The sequence below is a fragment of the Lathamus discolor genome, chromosome 4, assembly GCF_037157495.1.
Source record: "Lathamus discolor isolate bLatDis1 chromosome 4, bLatDis1.hap1, whole genome shotgun sequence".
Classification (NCBI taxonomy): domain Eukaryota; kingdom Metazoa; phylum Chordata; class Aves; order Psittaciformes; family Psittacidae; genus Lathamus; species Lathamus discolor.
In genome coordinates, this window is record NC_088887.1 from 72,407,160 (window position 1) to 72,425,220 (window position 18,061).

At 54.4% G+C, this 18,061-nt stretch overlaps 1 protein-coding gene across 1 annotated transcript; it reads right to left on the minus strand.

Moving 5' to 3' along the window:
• Window positions 1-14,210: 14,210 nt before the first annotated feature.
• Window positions 14,211-17,571, minus strand: ZIC2 (Zic family member 2). The gene is given in 9 exon segments (XM_065675784.1): window positions 14,211-14,234; window positions 14,236-14,322; window positions 14,324-14,488; window positions 14,688-14,851; window positions 16,571-16,591; window positions 16,594-16,962; window positions 16,965-17,066; window positions 17,069-17,366; window positions 17,368-17,571. Coding segments are annotated over 9 exon segments (1,434 nt in total).
• Window positions 17,572-18,061: the final 490 nt, after the last annotated feature.

Here is an 18,061-nt window from a genome sequence, read left to right on the forward strand (position 1 = left end):
ATCCCTGCCTGGCACTGGGAGAGGGCTGTGCTTTAGATTTCACCAGCCTGTGCTTGGCATAGCACCAAAGGGCCTCAGGCAAAGAGGGATGTGAGTTAGTTACCCGCATGCTCCTCCACTCGTGGCAGCACTTTGCTCCAGCCCACAAGGAAAGCAAGAACACTTTTGGATTGTGCAGGCCAGTTTAGCAATGAGAGTATTCTGACCCTTATGAGAAATGAGTAGTCACACTAATGCAGGAGGATATACGGAATGTTGTCACATATTTTATCCAGTGATAGGACAAGGGGCAATGGGTGTAAAGTGGAGCATAAGAAGTTCCACGTTAACATCAGGAAGAACTTCTTTACTGTAAGAGTGACAGAGCACTGGAACAGGTTGCCCAGGGGGGTTGTGGAGTCTCCTACACTGGAGATATTCAAGGCCCGCCTGGACAAGTTCCTGTGTGATGTACTGTAGGTTACCCTGCTCTTGCAGGGGGGTTGGACTAGATGATCTTTTGAGGTCCCTTCCAACCCTTGGGATTCTGGGATTCTGTGATTACCACATCTGTCGTCATAGACTTTTAATTCCAGTTATCTTTTCCTGTCAGATCAAACCAACCTAACCTCAGAGACCAGCCCAGTCTCCTTGTGCTACTGATTGCAGACCGCAGCGCTGTCTGTGGGCATCTGCTTTCTCTGGAACTGGCTTGCACGTTCCCTTGTAACTCCTTAAAAACCAGCTCAGTGCTAACCATCAGTTGTAAGGTGAAGTATGAGCACAAACTGTTTTCAATATCCATCACCGGTTTTCCACATTGGACTTTAATTCTCAAATTGTATGTTGGCAGTTGCAGTCAATAATGACTACAGAATTTTCTGTTACATTAACTGTAGCAAACTGAAATCTAATACCCCTGAAAATACAGAAAATATCCGGAGTGTTATAAAAATAAAATAAATATTTCTGAAAGGAGCCCAGCAGCTGTCCTCTAATTACTTTAAATTTCAGTATATCAAAACTATGTTGAGTGACAAGTCAATTTATTTGCACGCTGGAGAAGTTCATGTTCTAGGCATGTGTTTATATGATAACAGCTTCCAGCATATGCTTTTTGTTTTTCCCACATAGAGTTGTTTTGTTGGGTTTTGGGTTTTGTTTTTTTTTCCTAGGGGCACAAAGTAGGTTTTCTGCTCATATACTGCCATTAGCACACGTTTTTCCTTAATTATAATTTTGTGGGTGTGAATCTACTCTTCTTGGAAGACGCCGGATTGACAGTTCTGCAAGAGACTCCAACCTGCCCTGCTGCTTTCCTTAATCCTGACCTGATGAAACCTCGTTCTGGGCGGAGGGAGGAGATCTGGTAAACTCTTCATTGCCAGCTGGTACCTGGCTTCTTCACTCAAGGATGCCCACGCACGCAGCAAGTAGGACCACTTCTCGTGGTACTTGCTGTGGTTCGGGCACCTGCTTGGAGGAATTAGATCAAGATTTACATTTGTTTATTCATCTGTTAATTCTATACATACAGAAGCCTAAAATCCAGTTTTATTCTCTTTTACATAGTAGGAATGAGGATATGTCTCAAAGGACAATCTTGCACAGAGCTGAATTAGTATTATAAATTCCTGTATTTTATACAGATTTCTAAAACAGCCCAAATATCCTTGTTTTATAGAAATATTTCCATTTTACTGAGACATACCCTGAAAAGAAAAAAAAAAGAAGAAACTGATTATCTACTTCTCTGCTAAACTCCAGGTCCCTTTCACAACAATCACCATCAAGCATTCAGTCTTACCAGATTTAAAACCATTGGGTTGGGTTTGTTTTTTTTTTTTTGTAGAAGGAAAACTGCCTCACAGACATGTGTAAAACCAAACCACAGCTTGGGGCTAGAATTTAATGGGGTGAGTCTTCATAAAATTCAACCTTTAGAAGATGCAGAAATGCCTTCAGGAAATAAATGGCAATTGAGTGTTCTGTTCCTTACTACGCCTATGCCCATGAGATTTTTAAAACTCAGTCCCTGAGAAATGGAGTGTGGCTCTTGCCTTGGCAGCAGTTCAAATCAGCTGAAATAAACCTGGAGGTTTCATTTTGTCCAGCTTGCCCAAGAGACAACTCTAATCCATACAGAGACTGGATATAAAGCATGTAGGCATGCAGTGACAAAAGGTGCCTATGGGCAGCAAAGGGAAAAAAAATCAGGATGGGTCAACTGAGCAAACATCAAAGGCTCTCGAGTAACAGCAGAAAAGTAAATATTCTCAAACAAATGGGATATGACCATAACACTATTGAGTTTTCATATAAACCAGTCTTTGAAAACAGTTCTGCTGCGGTGTCTGTATTTGTCTTTCCGATCCTGGAGTATTGAATTAAAATGGTCTGTTTGCTCTTGAAGTTCATCCATTCTTGCTACTCCTTCCCACCGCAGCCTCTTGACACCTCAATTATCTCTTCAGCAACTCCTTACAGCGCCACAGAGGTTGGTGTTGCCCATCTAGGTATTCCTAATGCACCCCACCATGAATGTTGCTCAGCAAAATCCATGCAGGTACAGAGGATAAAAGGTATTTATCCATAAAGGGTCTGTGCAAGGTCTAGGAATTATTTAAAATCCACTTAAACCCCGTGAAAGCAAGAAGTAATGCGCTGAAGGATTACTATTTGAGGGTATTACAGGAACATATTTAAACAAAATAAAAATAAAAATCCCTGCATTATTTCCATTGCTTCATCTCCTGCAGAAATTAGGATGAGAGGTTAAGATACCCATCAATTTCAGTGCACAAGCCCTTAACTTGGGCTAAACCCAGAATTTTTGCTGTTTCATTCCCTCACGTAGCCTCCACTGTTCTTTGGTAATAGCAAAGCTGATCCGAGCTCCATATGACGTAATCATTGTTGAAGGTAATTGGCTGGGGCTTTGGTTTGTCAGTGTCATTCTGGCTTAGGTGATGACATCTCTAGTGGACTGCACATGAGAGCGGATCATTTCAGCTGCACAAGGAACCACCCCAACATCTGATTTAGTCACCTAATATCTGGCCTGAGTGATGGGGTGAATGAATTCTGCTGGAGGCTAAAATCTCCTTTTACAGCTGTAGCAGAAGGAAGGTTGCCAAAATCTCACGCTGCAGCCTGCGATTGCAGGCTAAGGTATAGCAACTTTCTGGAAGCACGGTGGGACAATGAAAGATGTGCTAAATATACAAGTCCATGGAAGGCAAATAAAATATATGAGCTTTCTTTTGGCAGTTAGTGGTGGTTGGCTGGGAAGAAAGAACCTGACCCTGAAACTCTTCTTTTGCACCTTCACCTCATCTTCTGCCATTTCTGCTTGTTATTCCCTTTGCTGAAAGAAAAAGTTGCCACTGTATAGACAAAGGAAAAGGGGGTTACTGTGTAACTGTTCCAATACCAGGTTACAGTTTACAGTCTCTTTTACCCAGTGGAGCATCATTTTTTAATGTCAGTCGTGTCTTCAGAGAGCGTAGGTTTCCGTGGGTGTTTTAGGGCAGGCTGGGCTGTGCAGAGGCGTTGCTGAGCGGGCAGCAGAGGATCCGGCAGGCTGCGTGGGGTAGTCCCGCGTGGGTGCCCTTGGAAAGCCCGGACAACACCAGCCAGCCCCGCAAGAGCCCCGCCGGCTCTTCGCTGAGCATCCCTGCCCGCGGCTGCTTCTTCCGACGGCGAGTACAGGATGCCACCCGCGGTCGCGGAGGGAGCAAGGCGCACCGAGGAGCTCCCACCACGGAGGACACTGCTGAGGGGGTCGCGGCAGTGCCAGGAAGCAGGAGGGAGCCGCAGCCCTCCTCTCTCATGTCCCTCCGGCTGTAACAGATGGAGGGGCCGAGAGACCGGGATTACCCGGGTGCGGGTTGCTGGGAGACTCCGGAGCACGGTGAACGTATTTCTCGAAGTGGCACAGTGGCCGTATCCGTGTACCACACGTGTTCCTCCGAGAGCTGTAGCTGGGGCAGCTCCCGGGGATTTCGCCCCTCGCTGTCGGAGTCTGGGACAGTCTCCCCGAAAACCAGAGAGCACTGTTCCTCCTCGAAGCGGCCGAGCTTTAAAGGCCCCCACGGGTGGGGATTTGCTCAAATGCCGGACACAGGGCAGGGGGAAACGCGACCCGAAACATTCTGGTTCCCCAGAGCGGGCTCAGGAACCATCACCCCGTAGCACAGCGGGTGGCAGCCCTGCGTCTCGCCCGAAGTGAGGAGCGGGGGACCCCGCTGTCGCCACAGCGGAAGAGGCAGAGGACGGGACGGGTGGCTCCGCGCCCCTCACCGCAGACTCTGGGCGCTCTGTGTGGAGCAGAGGGAGAGGGAAGGGCTGTCTCCGTGCCTGCGAGGCTGCGTGTCGCAGGGCTCTGTTGAGCGAAGTCTGGAAGTGCCCGGACTCACAACCCCTTCGTAACCTGCCGAGGGTGGGGAGACTAACCGGCGAAAAATTAGAAGCAGCTCCTCGTCGCGTTGTACAACTGCGTTCACCGTGTTTCAGGGCAAGAGCCGCCTCTGGCCTTTATCAGCCATTCGTCCCAACACCGCGGATACAGGGACCCCTCAGGGCGAGCAAGAGCAGCCCGAAGGACTTGCCAGTGAAATCCCCTTCACTGCTAGAACCCGGGCTCCCCTGGCCCCAGAGAATCCTCGAGGCTTGTAATTAAACGCGACTACCCCCTTTTTTTTGTTAAAACCCCGCCTAGAAGGGTTGTAGGTTCCTGCTTCTCGGGAGGCAGCTGACGGGTGGTGGCCGCTGAGCCGCAGACCGGAGCCGGCGGTCGCTCAGCGCATCCCGACCAGATCAGAACCCACGGAGGGACAGACATGGGGGTGTCGCAGCAATTTGTTACAAACCCGTGAAAGGAAAGGCACAAGCCGGGTGAAACAGGGAGGGCGAGCGGGAGGAGAGGGGGGACGGGCACGGGGGACGGAAGGGGATTGCCGGCATAGCAGCCCATCTGATGCAGATACCCCAAATTCCACGGGCCACCCCCACCGCTGCTGTGCAGTGTCCAACCCCGACGGGAGGTCGGGGAAGAGGCTCACGAGGTGCTGGGGGCTGCGGGGTCGGGGGGGAGCGAGTCCTGGGCACCGACGGCGCACGTCCCGCAGGGGTCGTGGCCGCGGGCGAAGCGGGCAGCGCAGCCTCCGCGGGACACCCCGCGGGGGGAGGCGAGTTAGCAAGCGCACCCGTGCTGCTCCGGCAGGCTCCACCAGCAGAACAGGACCTCGCGGATTTCTTGCCGTCTTTACCAAGTCCCAGGCTTTTATTTAAAGGCTGAAAACGAGAACGTCCCCCGCACCCCCTTTTTTCCCATTTTGACGAGGGGGGAACCCTCAGCCCTCCGTCTTAGCGAGTATAGTTTGTCCAAGTCGGGGAACACCCGACGCTGCGCGTCCCGGCGTTGCTCCTTCCCTGGGAGCCGGGGCTCGCAGCGAGCGCGCAGGCAGTACGCGGGGGACTGGCGTGCAGCGGGTGCGCACGTCGGGCAGCGCTGGGGCAAGTGCGGGCAGGCAGGGGACGGTGGGGCACTGGCTTCGGGCAACGGCTGTACCGGAGAGCACGGAAGAGCTCTCTAGTGCGGAAAGCCCCCTGCTGTCCTCTCCACATTTGGGCTTACGTCGGGCCCCGACGACGGGCGGTCAGTGAGCCCTTGGCACGGGGTTGGGAGGTGAGCCCAGGGGACCCGAGGACTCAGGGGACTTGCAGGGTCCGTGTTCTTCAGGCGCTGGTCCTGCCCCATCCCAAGCACAGCCGCAGGGCTCGGTACGGGCTCGCCGCCTGCCTCGCTCAGCGCTTCGGAGCCGCTTGGGTTAGAGGGAATTTGGAGGGGCTTAAGGAGGGGTTATCTGATCTATTTCCTAAAGCGAATGATCCTTCAGTTTGCTTTTTCTTTCCTTTCTTTATTATTTTCTCATTTAAAATTATCTTTTTCCGTCTGCATGCGTACAAACCAGAAATAAATGCGGGCAGGTACGTCCCGCTCCCCTTTCTCACCTGTCGTTCCCGTGACGTGGGGAAAGACTGACGGGGACAGTGGGGAGATGATGGACAGCGCAGCTCGACCGGGTACCGTGCTCCGGGGCGAAAAAAAACCACCCAAAACCCCAATAAGATGGAATGGAAGAAGAAGGACTTGCAGCGAAGTCCCCTCTCAAACCCAAGTGGAGGAGTAGGCAGGAGGTCGCCGGGAGGATCAGAGATTAAATCTACCTTCACCCCAATCGGAATGACAAAGCATGCCACTGTCCGTGGCGCTGAGCCGCAGGGAGGATTTTAAACCCCCGCTTAGCCGGGTAGAAATAACTCCGGGCACTTCTCCCTCTCGCAGCTCCCCTCCTCCGCTCCTTCCCTGCACCCCGAAACCTGGCGAGGAGCAGGGAACCTGCGTGGTCCTGTCGGGCATCTCCGCGGAGCAGGCCTGCGGGTTTTCCTGGGATTCCGGGATTCTCCGTTGTAAGCTCTTAAATTGAATATTGAAACCATTTTCCTCCTGGTGCCTATTCTAGCCTTGTAGCGCTAGCATTAAACAAATAGGAAAAGTGTGTTAAAGGGAGGCTTCGGTTACAGCATCCTGGCCTGACATTCCCACATATAATTAAAACCATATCCACAATAATACATAAATAAATAGCAGCAAACAGAAGGATCCGTTCCTGTTACAGTCGAAATCAACTGGTTTGGCTCTGTCACTCTATTATTTTATTGGAGCGGTCCACACCGTTCCGTCCTAATTTTATTTTATTTCATTTTATTTTAGTAGCAGGGACAGCAGGGAAAGAAATGCTGCATTTGTTTTTCTTTTAAGTCCATGTTTAGTTTTAATTTTCCTGTATTTTAAAATAAACACGTTGGCTGAAGCGTGTTTGATCTTTGAGAGAAGGAAGTCTATATTGTAAAGGAATGTGCAGCAGTTTGGTATGAAAATGGGGTTGCGACTCACAGCTGCAGGCAGAAAAAAAAGGTGTTGTGGTGTCAGCCAGAGGTGTTCAGTCTAATAACTCAAGCTGTAAACTGTATCCTCTAAAATTACTAACGTAGTAAATCACTGAGGGGTTAAAAATAGACTGAGAAGTGTAAGGAGGGGGGGTGTGTCTTTTAGAAGTTTCCTTCATGAAAATTATTTGTAATGACTGGAATTAGAAGTTTAATATCTCCCTCGTTTTCTTAAATATCAGTCTGATAGAGTTAATTGCCCCTGCACTTGGTGCATGCTCTGGGTCGTCTGCGAAGCAACAGAAACTTGAAACGCGTATTTGGGGATAGCTGGTTCATTAACCGCTTTACCCGATTTACAGCTGGTATTGACCGCCTCGAAGGGAAAAATATTGCCAAGAAGGTGCCGGGATGGTAAGTCATCCTTAACCATTTGCCATCACAGGGAAAGCCCTCCGAGGAGAGCCTCCCTCCCTCGTCCTGCCTGGCCGGGGGGCTCTGCGCCGGCAAGGGGAAAGAGGCTTTTTTCCCGGTGCAGCGGCGTTTCTCCATCTCTCTTTGCACACCGGAGGGGTATCTAGTCTGGGAACAGTTGGGAAACTGGGCTTTGAAAGGAGAGCTCTCTTCCAGCTTAACTGCTGGGTTCGCAGCATGGTCTGGGAGAGGAGGGAATAAAATTAAATAAAATTAAATAAACAACCCCAAAAACAACTCCGGTGTCATCTGCAGCGTTCTGCTGGGAAGGAATGGAGGGAGCAATGAAGCAGAAATCCAAAAGGTGGTCGAGATATCGCCTCTCAGAAGAGCTTTTCCCCGCTTTGAGCAGCGTTTGCCTTCTCTGCGCCGTCTCATGGAAACGAGATGCGGGAGGCGGCAGCCGGGGGGCTGGCTGCGCCTTGGCTGCTGCGGAAAGTAACTTGCCGGCGAGATTTCCAACTGGAGAGGAGTTCAGGGATTGGAAAGCAAATAAGCACAATTGGGTAAAAAAAGGCAAAATAAAATGAAAGAAAACAAAACAAAAGAAAATTAAACCAAACCGGGGGGGAAATTGCCCTACAGAGGTCAGAAAATGTTTACGGTGGAAACAAGAATTCAACAACAATTAAAAGCTGGAAGCCGCGTTCATTAGTATTCAGGACAGAGGATCTAGCTTTTATGTTTATCTTTCTCCGCGGATCAATATTGTAGCAGCATGTGCCGGGAAGGAGCAGAAATCTGGCCACTGCATGCGGCTGACCTTTCCCTCTCTCCCTACAGGTCACATCGTCTTCATCAAAACAGGTCAGCTCGTCTTCGGAACGATCATCACCTAATGCAGCCGCAGCCACGGCTCTCATTAAAACCCGTATTTAATCTAGGGGCTGTGACTAAGAATCAAAGGAGAAGAGCTGTTTGCCCACACAGGAATTAGTGCTGCAGGAGGAAGGGAAGGGAAAAAAAAAAAAAAAAAAAAAAAGGAAGGAAGATGGAAAGAAAATCGCTCTCTTTTTTTTCTTTTCCCCCTTTTCTTTCTTTCCTGTCGCAAACTGCTTTATATCGCGACACACCAGACACACACACACACGCGCTTCTCCTAAGGAGGCTCCGCGACCAAGAGCCCGGCCGGCCGGTGGGTCGGGCCGGGCTCCGGGACGCCCCGGTAGCGGCCACCCGCAGCGGCCCCACGACACCCGCGGAACCCCTCTGGGCTGTGTCGGGAAGGCCCAAGCCAGCCTGTCCAGGGCAAGGCACCCCGGGTCCCCTCTCTCTGTCACTTACTGGACCTTGAGTTACCTCCCCCCCTACCCCCCTTCTCGCTTCTGTTGCCGGTTATTTTCTTTTTAACACCAAAAGAGCGTCCCCTCCCCTCCGGGACGCAACAGCTGGGTCCCAAGAGTGGGGACCGGAGGAGAAGCGCTTGCTCCGCGTTGGGTCCTGCCGCTTGGCCTTGCCAGGTCCTCGTTGGGAAGCGCCTGGGGCCATGGGCGAGAGGCGCGGGGACACTCGCCAGTGTTTCCTGCCCCGCGAGGAAGTGGGGTCGGCGGTCCGCTTGGTGCCGCGCTTCCTCCCCTCGGGACAGGGCACAGCAGTGGGGCAGCCACTTTGAAGTACTATTAAATACATGAAACCTCTGGCGAAGTTCCCCCCTCCCCCGGTCATCTTCCCTCTTCTCCTCTTCTCTCTTCTCCTCTTCTCTTCTCTCCTCTTCTCTCCTTCTCTTCCCTTCTCTTCTTTCTCTTCTCTTCTCTTCTCTTCTCTTCTCTTCTCTTCTCTTCTCTTCTCTTCTCTTCTCTTCTCTTCTCTTCTCTTCTCTTCTCTTCTCTTCTCTTCTCTTCTCTTCTCTTCTCTTCTCTTCTCTCTTCTCTCCTCTCCTCTCCTCTTCTCTCTTCTCTCTCTCTTCTCTTTCCCTTCTTTCCCCCCAAGTATTAAAGGCAGAGAAACCCTCTAGCCTGATTGCCCTCCCCCCCCCCCAAAAAAAAAAGAGAAAGAAAAAGAAAAAAAAGTGTGTGGGGAGACATCCCAAAGCACTTTGTGAGGGTGGGGGGCACCGTGCCCTGCAGGGTGGGACAACAGTTTTTTTTGCTTGCTTTGCTGCTAAAACGTGGCTCCTTCCCTGGGCATTTGACTCAAGGCGGGGGGGGGGGGGGGGGACACCAAACCTTTTTTTTTTTTTTTTCTTTTAAAGGAAGAAAAAAAAGGAAAATAAAAAAGGAAGAAATAAAAAAAGAGAGGGGAGGGAAAAAAGCGACCCACGAGGTTGAAAAACACCAACAAAACAAGCCCTAACCGTGCGCGGAGATGGCAACCACACGTACCTCGCTGTGCCCGGAGCACGCCTCGCGCGCACGTGTGGCCGGGGAGAGGTTTGGGGGAGCCTGTTATGTCTTCATAGCGGGCAGGAAACGTGGGCGAGTTTCTGAAAACAAAGGGGAAAACTTAAAAGGCCGTTCGGGGCTTGGGGAGGTCTGGCCGGAGCCGAGCGGAGCGTCCGCGGCCCCCCCTGGGCAGGGGCAGCCCCTCGGCGGCCGCGGAGCCCCGCCGGCACCGGTACCGGCAGCGGCAGCGCCGGGCTCGGCAGCCGCGCCGCTCCAACCTTCGGGAGAGACGTGCCCTTAATGTATTTTGTATTGTATTTAGTTCGGTTTGGGCTGCTGTCACCTCTGGTCGGAGGGAGGTTGGGTGGGTTTGGGGTTTATTTAGCCCCCGCCGGCGGCAGCAGAAAGCCGGCAGAACAGCCAGGCCAGGTGAAAAAGCGGGTTTTGCTCGATACGGGCAGCGGGGGCAGGTAGAGTCGGGGCATGAGCTGCGCCCCTATTGCGAATGCGTGGGGCAGAGCACAGCTTGCTCTATGGACGGTGCCTCAATTTCTCGATTTCTTCATTTATTTTTCCTTTCCTTTTTTGTCCTGGGAAGGGAGCCTGAGGAGAGAGCAATTCCCAGGAAAACCACTCCGCCTTTTCAGGGGGTCTGCAGGCAGAGTCAGCAGAGAATTTTATGATTAATAATAAGACTAACCATAAAAATTAAACCCTACACTCCACGCCGGTTTTCATGGCGTAAACCGAGAGTCACACCGCCGCAGGAGAATCGGACAAGTGGGGCTGGCGCAGCCGGGCACGAGGTGCCGGCGGGAGAGCAGCGCCGTGGCCCCCCTACCCACCAGGGCGACCGTCGGGGCAGCGCCGTCGGAGAGTGCGAACCGGCGGCCGAGGCACCCACCCGCTGCGGCTGGGCATAGAGAGGGGGTGGGGAATGCTGGGGGACCCCACGGCCTTCCTCCAGGTTGGTCCCCAGGTTGTCTCCAGGGCAGGGGCAGGGAGGTGTAGAAAGCTCAAGCTCAGTGTTAGAGACAAAGGGAGAAATATTGGCGTGGGGAGAATTGGGGTGAGGGGGGACGAGGTGGAGGAGGAAGGGAACTGAAGGGTGCAAAGCAGGATTCCGGGGCCAGCGGTCCCTCAGCCCAGGCCACCCGCGCACAAGGCTGAGAGGCGGGTCTCGGCTGCCCTCCCCCCCAAAAAAAAACCAACCCCTGAACCCGATGAATTACCGTTCTCCCTTAAGCGTGGCAGGGCCGGGCCGGGGTCAGGGCCCGAGGGAGGCGGGCAGAGAGGGTCTGCGGGCTGGATGCGCCAAGGCCAGGGTCAAGTTCAGGGCCAGCCCGGGGAGGACGAGGAAGTGGGAGGGGAGCTAACTCACGGCCACGAGCATCGCGTCCCCTTCCCCAGACCGGCCGGGAGAGCGGCATCCCTGGCCGGAGGGAGCGGCACTGCCCTCGCTGCCACACGACCTGCGCTTCGGGCAGGGGAGGGCGTCGCCTGCTCTGCGCATCCCGCTACCGGGGGTCTAGGGGAAACCAGCAGCCGGGGCACCCCGAAAACAGCACGTCTCCGAGGGGAGGGAGCAAGGGGAGACCAGCTCCGGGGGCCTTCTCGCCGGCAGGAGCGGGGGGACCGCCAAGAGGGGTTCGTCGCCCTGGCGCAGGACCGCCTGTGTGTTCCCAGGCCCGGGAGGGAATTTTAGGCAGGCGGGGGTTGGCAGCACGAGCAGGGCTCCGAAGCGGGATCCTCATGGTTTTTCGGCAGCGGGAAGGCCGTCAGGACAAAGGGGGATCCTCGCAGCTGCATTTCCTATGGAGTTCTCCAAGGGGCAGGCGGCATATGCCAATGATTTTAATAAATATTTTTTTGGCGTAATATTATTACCGAACATAAATTAGGTTTTAATAGCCGTTTGATTGCCCGGGGAGCCTGCCGGGTGTGCGGGGATGGCAGCGCTGGGAGGGGCGCGGCCGTGAAGGAAGCTGCATCTCCACTCCGCATCTAAACTCCGTTGGCAGCGGCGGGACAGGGGGGTCATTCCCTTCCCTCTTCCTCTCTCCCTGGGTGTAGGTAACCCCCACCGCACCCCGGAAGTGAGCAGGGCCCCGTATACACTCGTCCCCCCACCGATCTTCCCTCCAGCGGCTTGGAGCATCTCTTGCTATTTGAACATGGGGGACAAAGCCCAAAGCCCCAAAATCTCAGACCGACGACCTGCCCGGGGGGGCGGCAGTGGGGTCTGCCCGGTGAGAGGAGCCAAGGGCTCTCCCCGCCCGCACAAGCTGCCGTTGAAGGCAGCGCAGCCACCGCAGGGCGCTCGGAGCCCGGCTCACGGCGCAGCATCCTCGCAGGGCATGAATTCGGTTGCTTGGCGAGGCCGAACTTTTTCCACGTTTTCCCTGCCGCTGCCATCCTCCCTTCGGGCGTCCCGGTGCGAAGGCGGGTGCTCGGAGAGCCGCTGCCTGCCGGACCCCGACGGCGCCAGCGGAGAGCAGTGCTGGGCCATAACCGCGAGGAAAAGGCATCTCCCGCAGGCTCTCGGTCCCTCGCTGAGGACGTCTGGCAGCCCAAAACGCTCCCCGGGCTATTAGCAAAAATAAAGAGAGGGGGGAGGAACAGAAAAAAACAGCTCGAAGGGAAATGTGAGCTCTCTGGCATCGCCACTTTCTCCTCTCCAAGGCTGGAGGGAGGCTACCAAAAATACGAGAAGGACACGGTTTACGGCTCAAAGCAGCCCTGAGCAGAGCTCAAAGCCTGGCCGTTGCCCCTCCACCTCCGTCCCGTAGCACCCCGCTTTCGCCACCCCGCGGGGCACGGGGAGCAAAGGGAAAAACGGAGTCAGGAGGAAGGCGAAGGAAGCTGCGCTGTTGCCGGGTAAAGCTCTTCCTAAAGAAGATTCCTGCCTTGCTATTCATTCGGGGAATATGGAAACGCGCACCCTTCTCTTTTAGCCCAGAGGCTTCTCAAAATTATATATATATATTTACAAATATCGCTAAAAAATCAACGAAATCTTCTTATTCCAGTAACACACGGATTTTTATAACTATTTGTTTCGCAGTCGCCGCTCAGGCCCTCACACGCTTTACAGCAGGTTCCAGAGAGCCTTTGACACAAGAGAGGAATCAGGCCGTGCAGTTTCAACACGTTTTATTATATTTCTGTATGCATTACTCTCAAAACATATCACAAGAAATGATGAAACCACTTAAACCTTCAAATAAAAAATCTGAAACAGTTTATGCTCACAATTGTACATATTTATAGTTAAGAAACATTCTTTATAAATACTGTTTCCTCTGTAGCAAGTTAATACCATAATTTAATTACAAATGGATAAATATGGTAACAGGTATTTACAGGAGGAGGGGTGTTATTACGGAAAAGCTAACGGCACAACGTTTATTTTTTCCTCACAATCTTCCGAACAGGAACTAACAAATTGAACTTGCAAAAGCACTAAAACATCACATGTAAACCCAGCTAACAGAAAAATACATTCACAAGCGTTGTTGTTTGTGTGTGTGTCTGTGAGTAACAGAATGGAGACTTTGGCACGGTATTTCTTCCCCAGTCTATAGTCGAAATGCAGTGTACAATCAAGTTGCCTCTTAAAAAGGAACACAATATTCAAGATATCACGATTACAAAAAGAAACCATTTTTTCTTCCACGTTACTTTTTTTTTTTCTTTTTCTTTCTTTTTTTTTTCAAGAGGGGAACTAAAAAAGGGCGAGAGAGGAGATGGGGAGGGGGAGCGGTAGGAAAAAAACCCAAGTCCATCACTTTTTTTGGGGAGGGAGGAAGAGGGGGGGAAAAAAAGGAAGAAAAAAAAGAAGAAGGGGACCAATCCGCGGTTTACAAACGGGACGAACTTCTATACATCAAGAATCCAGGAAAACTTCGTTCCCCCCTCGCCGGAGAAGGAGAGGGCCGCTATGTACACAGTTGGTGGGGCAGGAGGGCGCTGGCTGCTCCGGGAGGGGAGGCGCAGGGGCCGGGGCAGTTAAGTCTCTGATCTTTTGTCTGGAGGCTCCGGAGGGAGAGTTGCTTTCCGCCGGCTGGAAAAGCGTTTTGCTGGGTGCTGTGGTTGGTGGCTTTTGGGGTTGGGTTTTCACCCCCCTCTCTCTTTTTCTTCCCTTTCCGTTCTTCTAGGTATTTACTCATTCTTTTGCGTTTCTCAGGACATAGGTTTATAGTGAATTTTTCTTGCTGGTTCAAAATGTTCTCAAAAAGAAATTCAGGGGGAAAAAAATCCAACAACAAAAAAGAGAAAAAAGGCGAAGGCGGGAGGGGTGTGAGGAGCTGAGGACCCCCGTCCCCATCCTGCGCGGCCCTCATTTCGCTGCCAGCGGGTGCGGCGGCATCTCCCAGCGCGTCTCCGGCGGGCTCGCTCCCTCCTACCCGCTGCCGTCGCCGCTGCCGCTGGGGCCGGGAGGGGAGGGCGCGGCGGGGCCGTGCAGAGCAGTCCGGCGGGGCCCTACACGTACCACTCGTTGAAGTTGCGAGGATAGGCCGCTGTGGCCGCCTCCGCCGCCGCCGCCGCTGCCACCGCCGCCGCCGCCACCGCCCCGGTGCACGGCGGACACGGCCGGCCGCTGCCGCCGCTGCCGCCGCCGCCGCCGCCGCCGCCGGGGAGAGGTTGCTGGTGCTCTGCGACTCGGCGCTAGGGGACACCAGCCCCGGGGGGGTGGAGGACTCGTAGCCGGAGCTGGCGGCCGGGGAGGATTCGGAGCCTTGCGGGGACGACTCGTGCACCTGGGGGGCAAAGGCAACACGGCCCGGTGGAGGGGGGATGGGGAGGGCCGCCGCCGCCGCCCCCCGGGCGCTCCCCCCGCCGCCGGCCCGGCCCGCCGCCGCCCCCGGGCCCCGCGCCGGCCGCCCGCCGCCCCGACGGGGCGCCCGGCGCGGGGCGGCCGCCCTCCCTCCTCCCGCCGCCGGCTGCGGGGCCGGGTACCTTCATGTGCTTCCGCAGGGAGCTGGGGTGAGTGTAGGACTTGTCGCACATCTTGCACAGGTAGGGCTTGTCCGAGGTGTGGACGTGCATGTGCTTCTTGCGGTCGCTGCTGTTGGCGAAGCGCCGGTCGCAGCCTTCAAACTCGCACTGGAAGGGCTTCTCCCCTGCAAGAAAGTGGCGGGGGCTGAGCGCAGCCGAACCCGCGCAAAGACCGCGCAGCACCGCGCTCAACTCCTCGGGGCTTACCCCCCTCCTTTCCCCGCTCCCCTCTCGCCCCCCACTCCCAGCCGCTCGGCCCAGTCACTTCCCCGAGCGGGGGCCGGGTTTGACCTTGCTCCCTCTTGGTTTTCCTACCAACACACACACACACCCCCCCGGGCACCCCCGGCATCTTGCTGGGTTTATTTCGACCGGAGCCGACACACAGCCGGCCCGAAAGAGACTGAAGATCGAAAGGCGATTAAAAACAATAATTATAGACATATAAATAAATGAAAGCATGGAGCCGTTTCGCCTCAGTACCAAACCACTCTCCTGTTAAACTGGCAACCGTTGCCATCAGATTTAAGGCCGGGCAGATCGTTTCGTGTATGGATTATTGGAGAATAAACGCACATCCGCTGGGAAAACTAAACGTCTGTAAAATACTTCATTTAATTTTCATCGGGATTCCTCTCGCCCGGCTGCTGCCAGGGCTCCAAATGCCGGGGAGCAATTTGGAGGTGAGAACTCCACATCCATCCACACACACACACCCCCCCTCCCCCGGCTTTGGAGGGGGAAGCATTTAACATTAAATTCATTAGCACCTAAATTGTTTCTTAAAGACATCCGCTCAGACACAATGCCGGCAGTGCGGGCATCTCATGCAAATACATTTCTCAATTTTAAACCTTGTTAAAGCTCGTCTCGCACCTCGCATCGGGCTTAGCACTTGAGAAATACAATAGGCCTCGGGATCCTTTTTTCGCCTTTCTCCGGGTAAATATTAGAGTGGAAGTGGCTAAAATATTTGGCTGTCTTGTCTGAAATAGTCTGGCACGGTTCGAGTAGTAAATGAATAATAGATGAGGCGGGAGGACGCGTTTAGTTTTGTTACCCTTCGGCTTAGGCTCTTTTCCATGAGGAAAGCCTGAGCTCCCTCTTCACCTGATTCGGGTGGAAGTTTCCGAGCCTCAAACCCCTCCGCTCCCTATTACCTGATTTAATAAACTCTTACGAAAGCACCTTAAATCACCTCGAGTGAGACTTTAAAAACACTTTTTTCCACCCTTTTTTTTTTTTAAGAGAAAATTTTATTGCCTTGCTCACACCATTTAAATTTAATGGAAAGCATTCCCAGAAAGAGGACTAATGACGGGTTTTTCCTGTATTTATATAGTTTATTTCTCCATAACCATACGTGAAAGCCACCCTCACAAGGGCTGAAGTTAGATGCAAAAACGTTGCGCATTGCAAATATCTAAGGCGTTTCTTCCGTATATGTACATATATAAACGTGTGTGCGTGTATATACATACACATCTTCTGTCTTTTAGGAGAATGGCAGAATTCACTTCGTGCTGAATTTTGCTTCCCTGCGGGAAGACCCCGGCGAGCATCGGCAGTAACCTACATAGCTCACCCCGCAAATTAAAAAGAAATCAGTAAAATATCCTCTCAAAAGCCGGGAAGGGGAGCGGGAAGGGAATGGGGATTCTGGTGGGGAAGAAACCAAACCAAACGTAGCTGTGGGATGGAGCGGGGGGGGGGAAATTAAACAGGATCGTTATTTTATCACTCTCATCGTTTTACATCCCTCTGCCTGAGTTTCTCTGTGGTTTTATACACATATATAGGCACGGGCAAAAGGGGGGTAATTTGCCGAACGAAACCCGCATTACCTGTGTGCGTCCTTTTGTGATTTTGAGGTTTTCTGATCTGGCGAAAACTTTTCCGCAGCCGGGGAAGGGGCAGGGAAAGGGTTTCTCTCCCGTGTGCACTCGGATATGATTGACCAGTTTGTATTTGGCTTTGAAGGGCTTGCCTTCCCGGGGACACTCCTCCCAATAGCAGACGTGGTTGCTCTGCTCGGGTCCCCCAACGTGCTCCACCGAGACGTGGGTGACCAACTCGTGCATGGTGCTGAAAGTTTTATTGCAACTTTTTTTGGGGTTGTTCAGCTGCTCGGGGTCGATCCACTTGCAGATGAGCTCTTGCTTGATGCACTGCTGCCGCATGTAGCGGAAAAAGGCACCTGGGTGGTGATGGTGGTGGGCTGCCATGTTCATGCCATATTCATATTCATGGGGCCGTACTGGTTGTGCAGCTGAGCCGCCGAGTACGGGTCAGTCCTGGGGCTGGAGACCTGGCGGTACTGATCCGACCGGGCGAACACTTCCCCGGCAAGCCCAGGCGCATCTGCCCGTTGAGGACGTTTTGGGAAGCGTGGGGGCCATGCTGGTCGTGGATGCCCGGGAAGAGAAGGTGGCTCTGAGCGTCCGTGTGCGGGTGGTGCAGGCTGCCGGCCGCAGGGCCGAAGATGCCGTGCTGCCCGCCGGCCGGCGACGAGTCCCCGAAGCCGCGGCTGCGAAACAAGAAGTCCCGGGTGGAGTTGAAGGGCGCTCCGGAGTAGGAGCCGACGTGGGCAGCGTGGGGGCCCAGGGCGGCGGCTGGGTAGCCGGGCGCCTGCGAGGTGAAGAGCCGAGCTCTGCCCCGGGGAGAGGTCGTGGGCGCCGGCGTTGAGCTTGAAGGCTCCCATGTGCGCCGCCGCCGAATCCACGAAGCTGTTCTGCGCCGCCAGGCTCAGCTCCCGGTCCTGCATCTCCGCCGCGGCCGAGTGGTGGTGCCGGGCGAAGGTGCCCACGACGAGGGCCGGGAACTGCGGGCCGGCGTCCAGCAGCATGGTCCCGCGCCGCTCCGGGGACGCCGCCGCCGCCCGGCTACCGCTGCCGCTGCCGGGCTGCCGCCGCCCCGCCCGGCCCGGCGCGGGGCCGCCGCCGCCGCTCCGCGCCGCTTCCCGCCGGCAAGCCGCCGCGTCCCCCGCCTCCTCCGCAGCCGCCCGCGCCCGCACCGGCCCGCTACTGCCGCCGCTGCCGCCGCCGCCGCCGCCGGAGCCGTATCCGGAGCCAGGCAGAGCAGAGTCCAAAGGCGAGCGGAGAACCAAAGTGTATTAAAGGAGCTGAGCCGGGGGCGGCAGGGGAGGGGAGGGGGAACAGGGGGAGGGACGGGGCTGGGGACGGGGGGGGGGCAAGGCTCTCCTCGCCGTTCCCTGCGGCACACACGCACACACACACACACTCACACACAGACTCGCACACACGCCGCTCCTCCCCCCCCCCCCCCCACTTCTCCGCCGCCGCCGTCACCACCGGGGTGTCACCACCGCCGCCGAC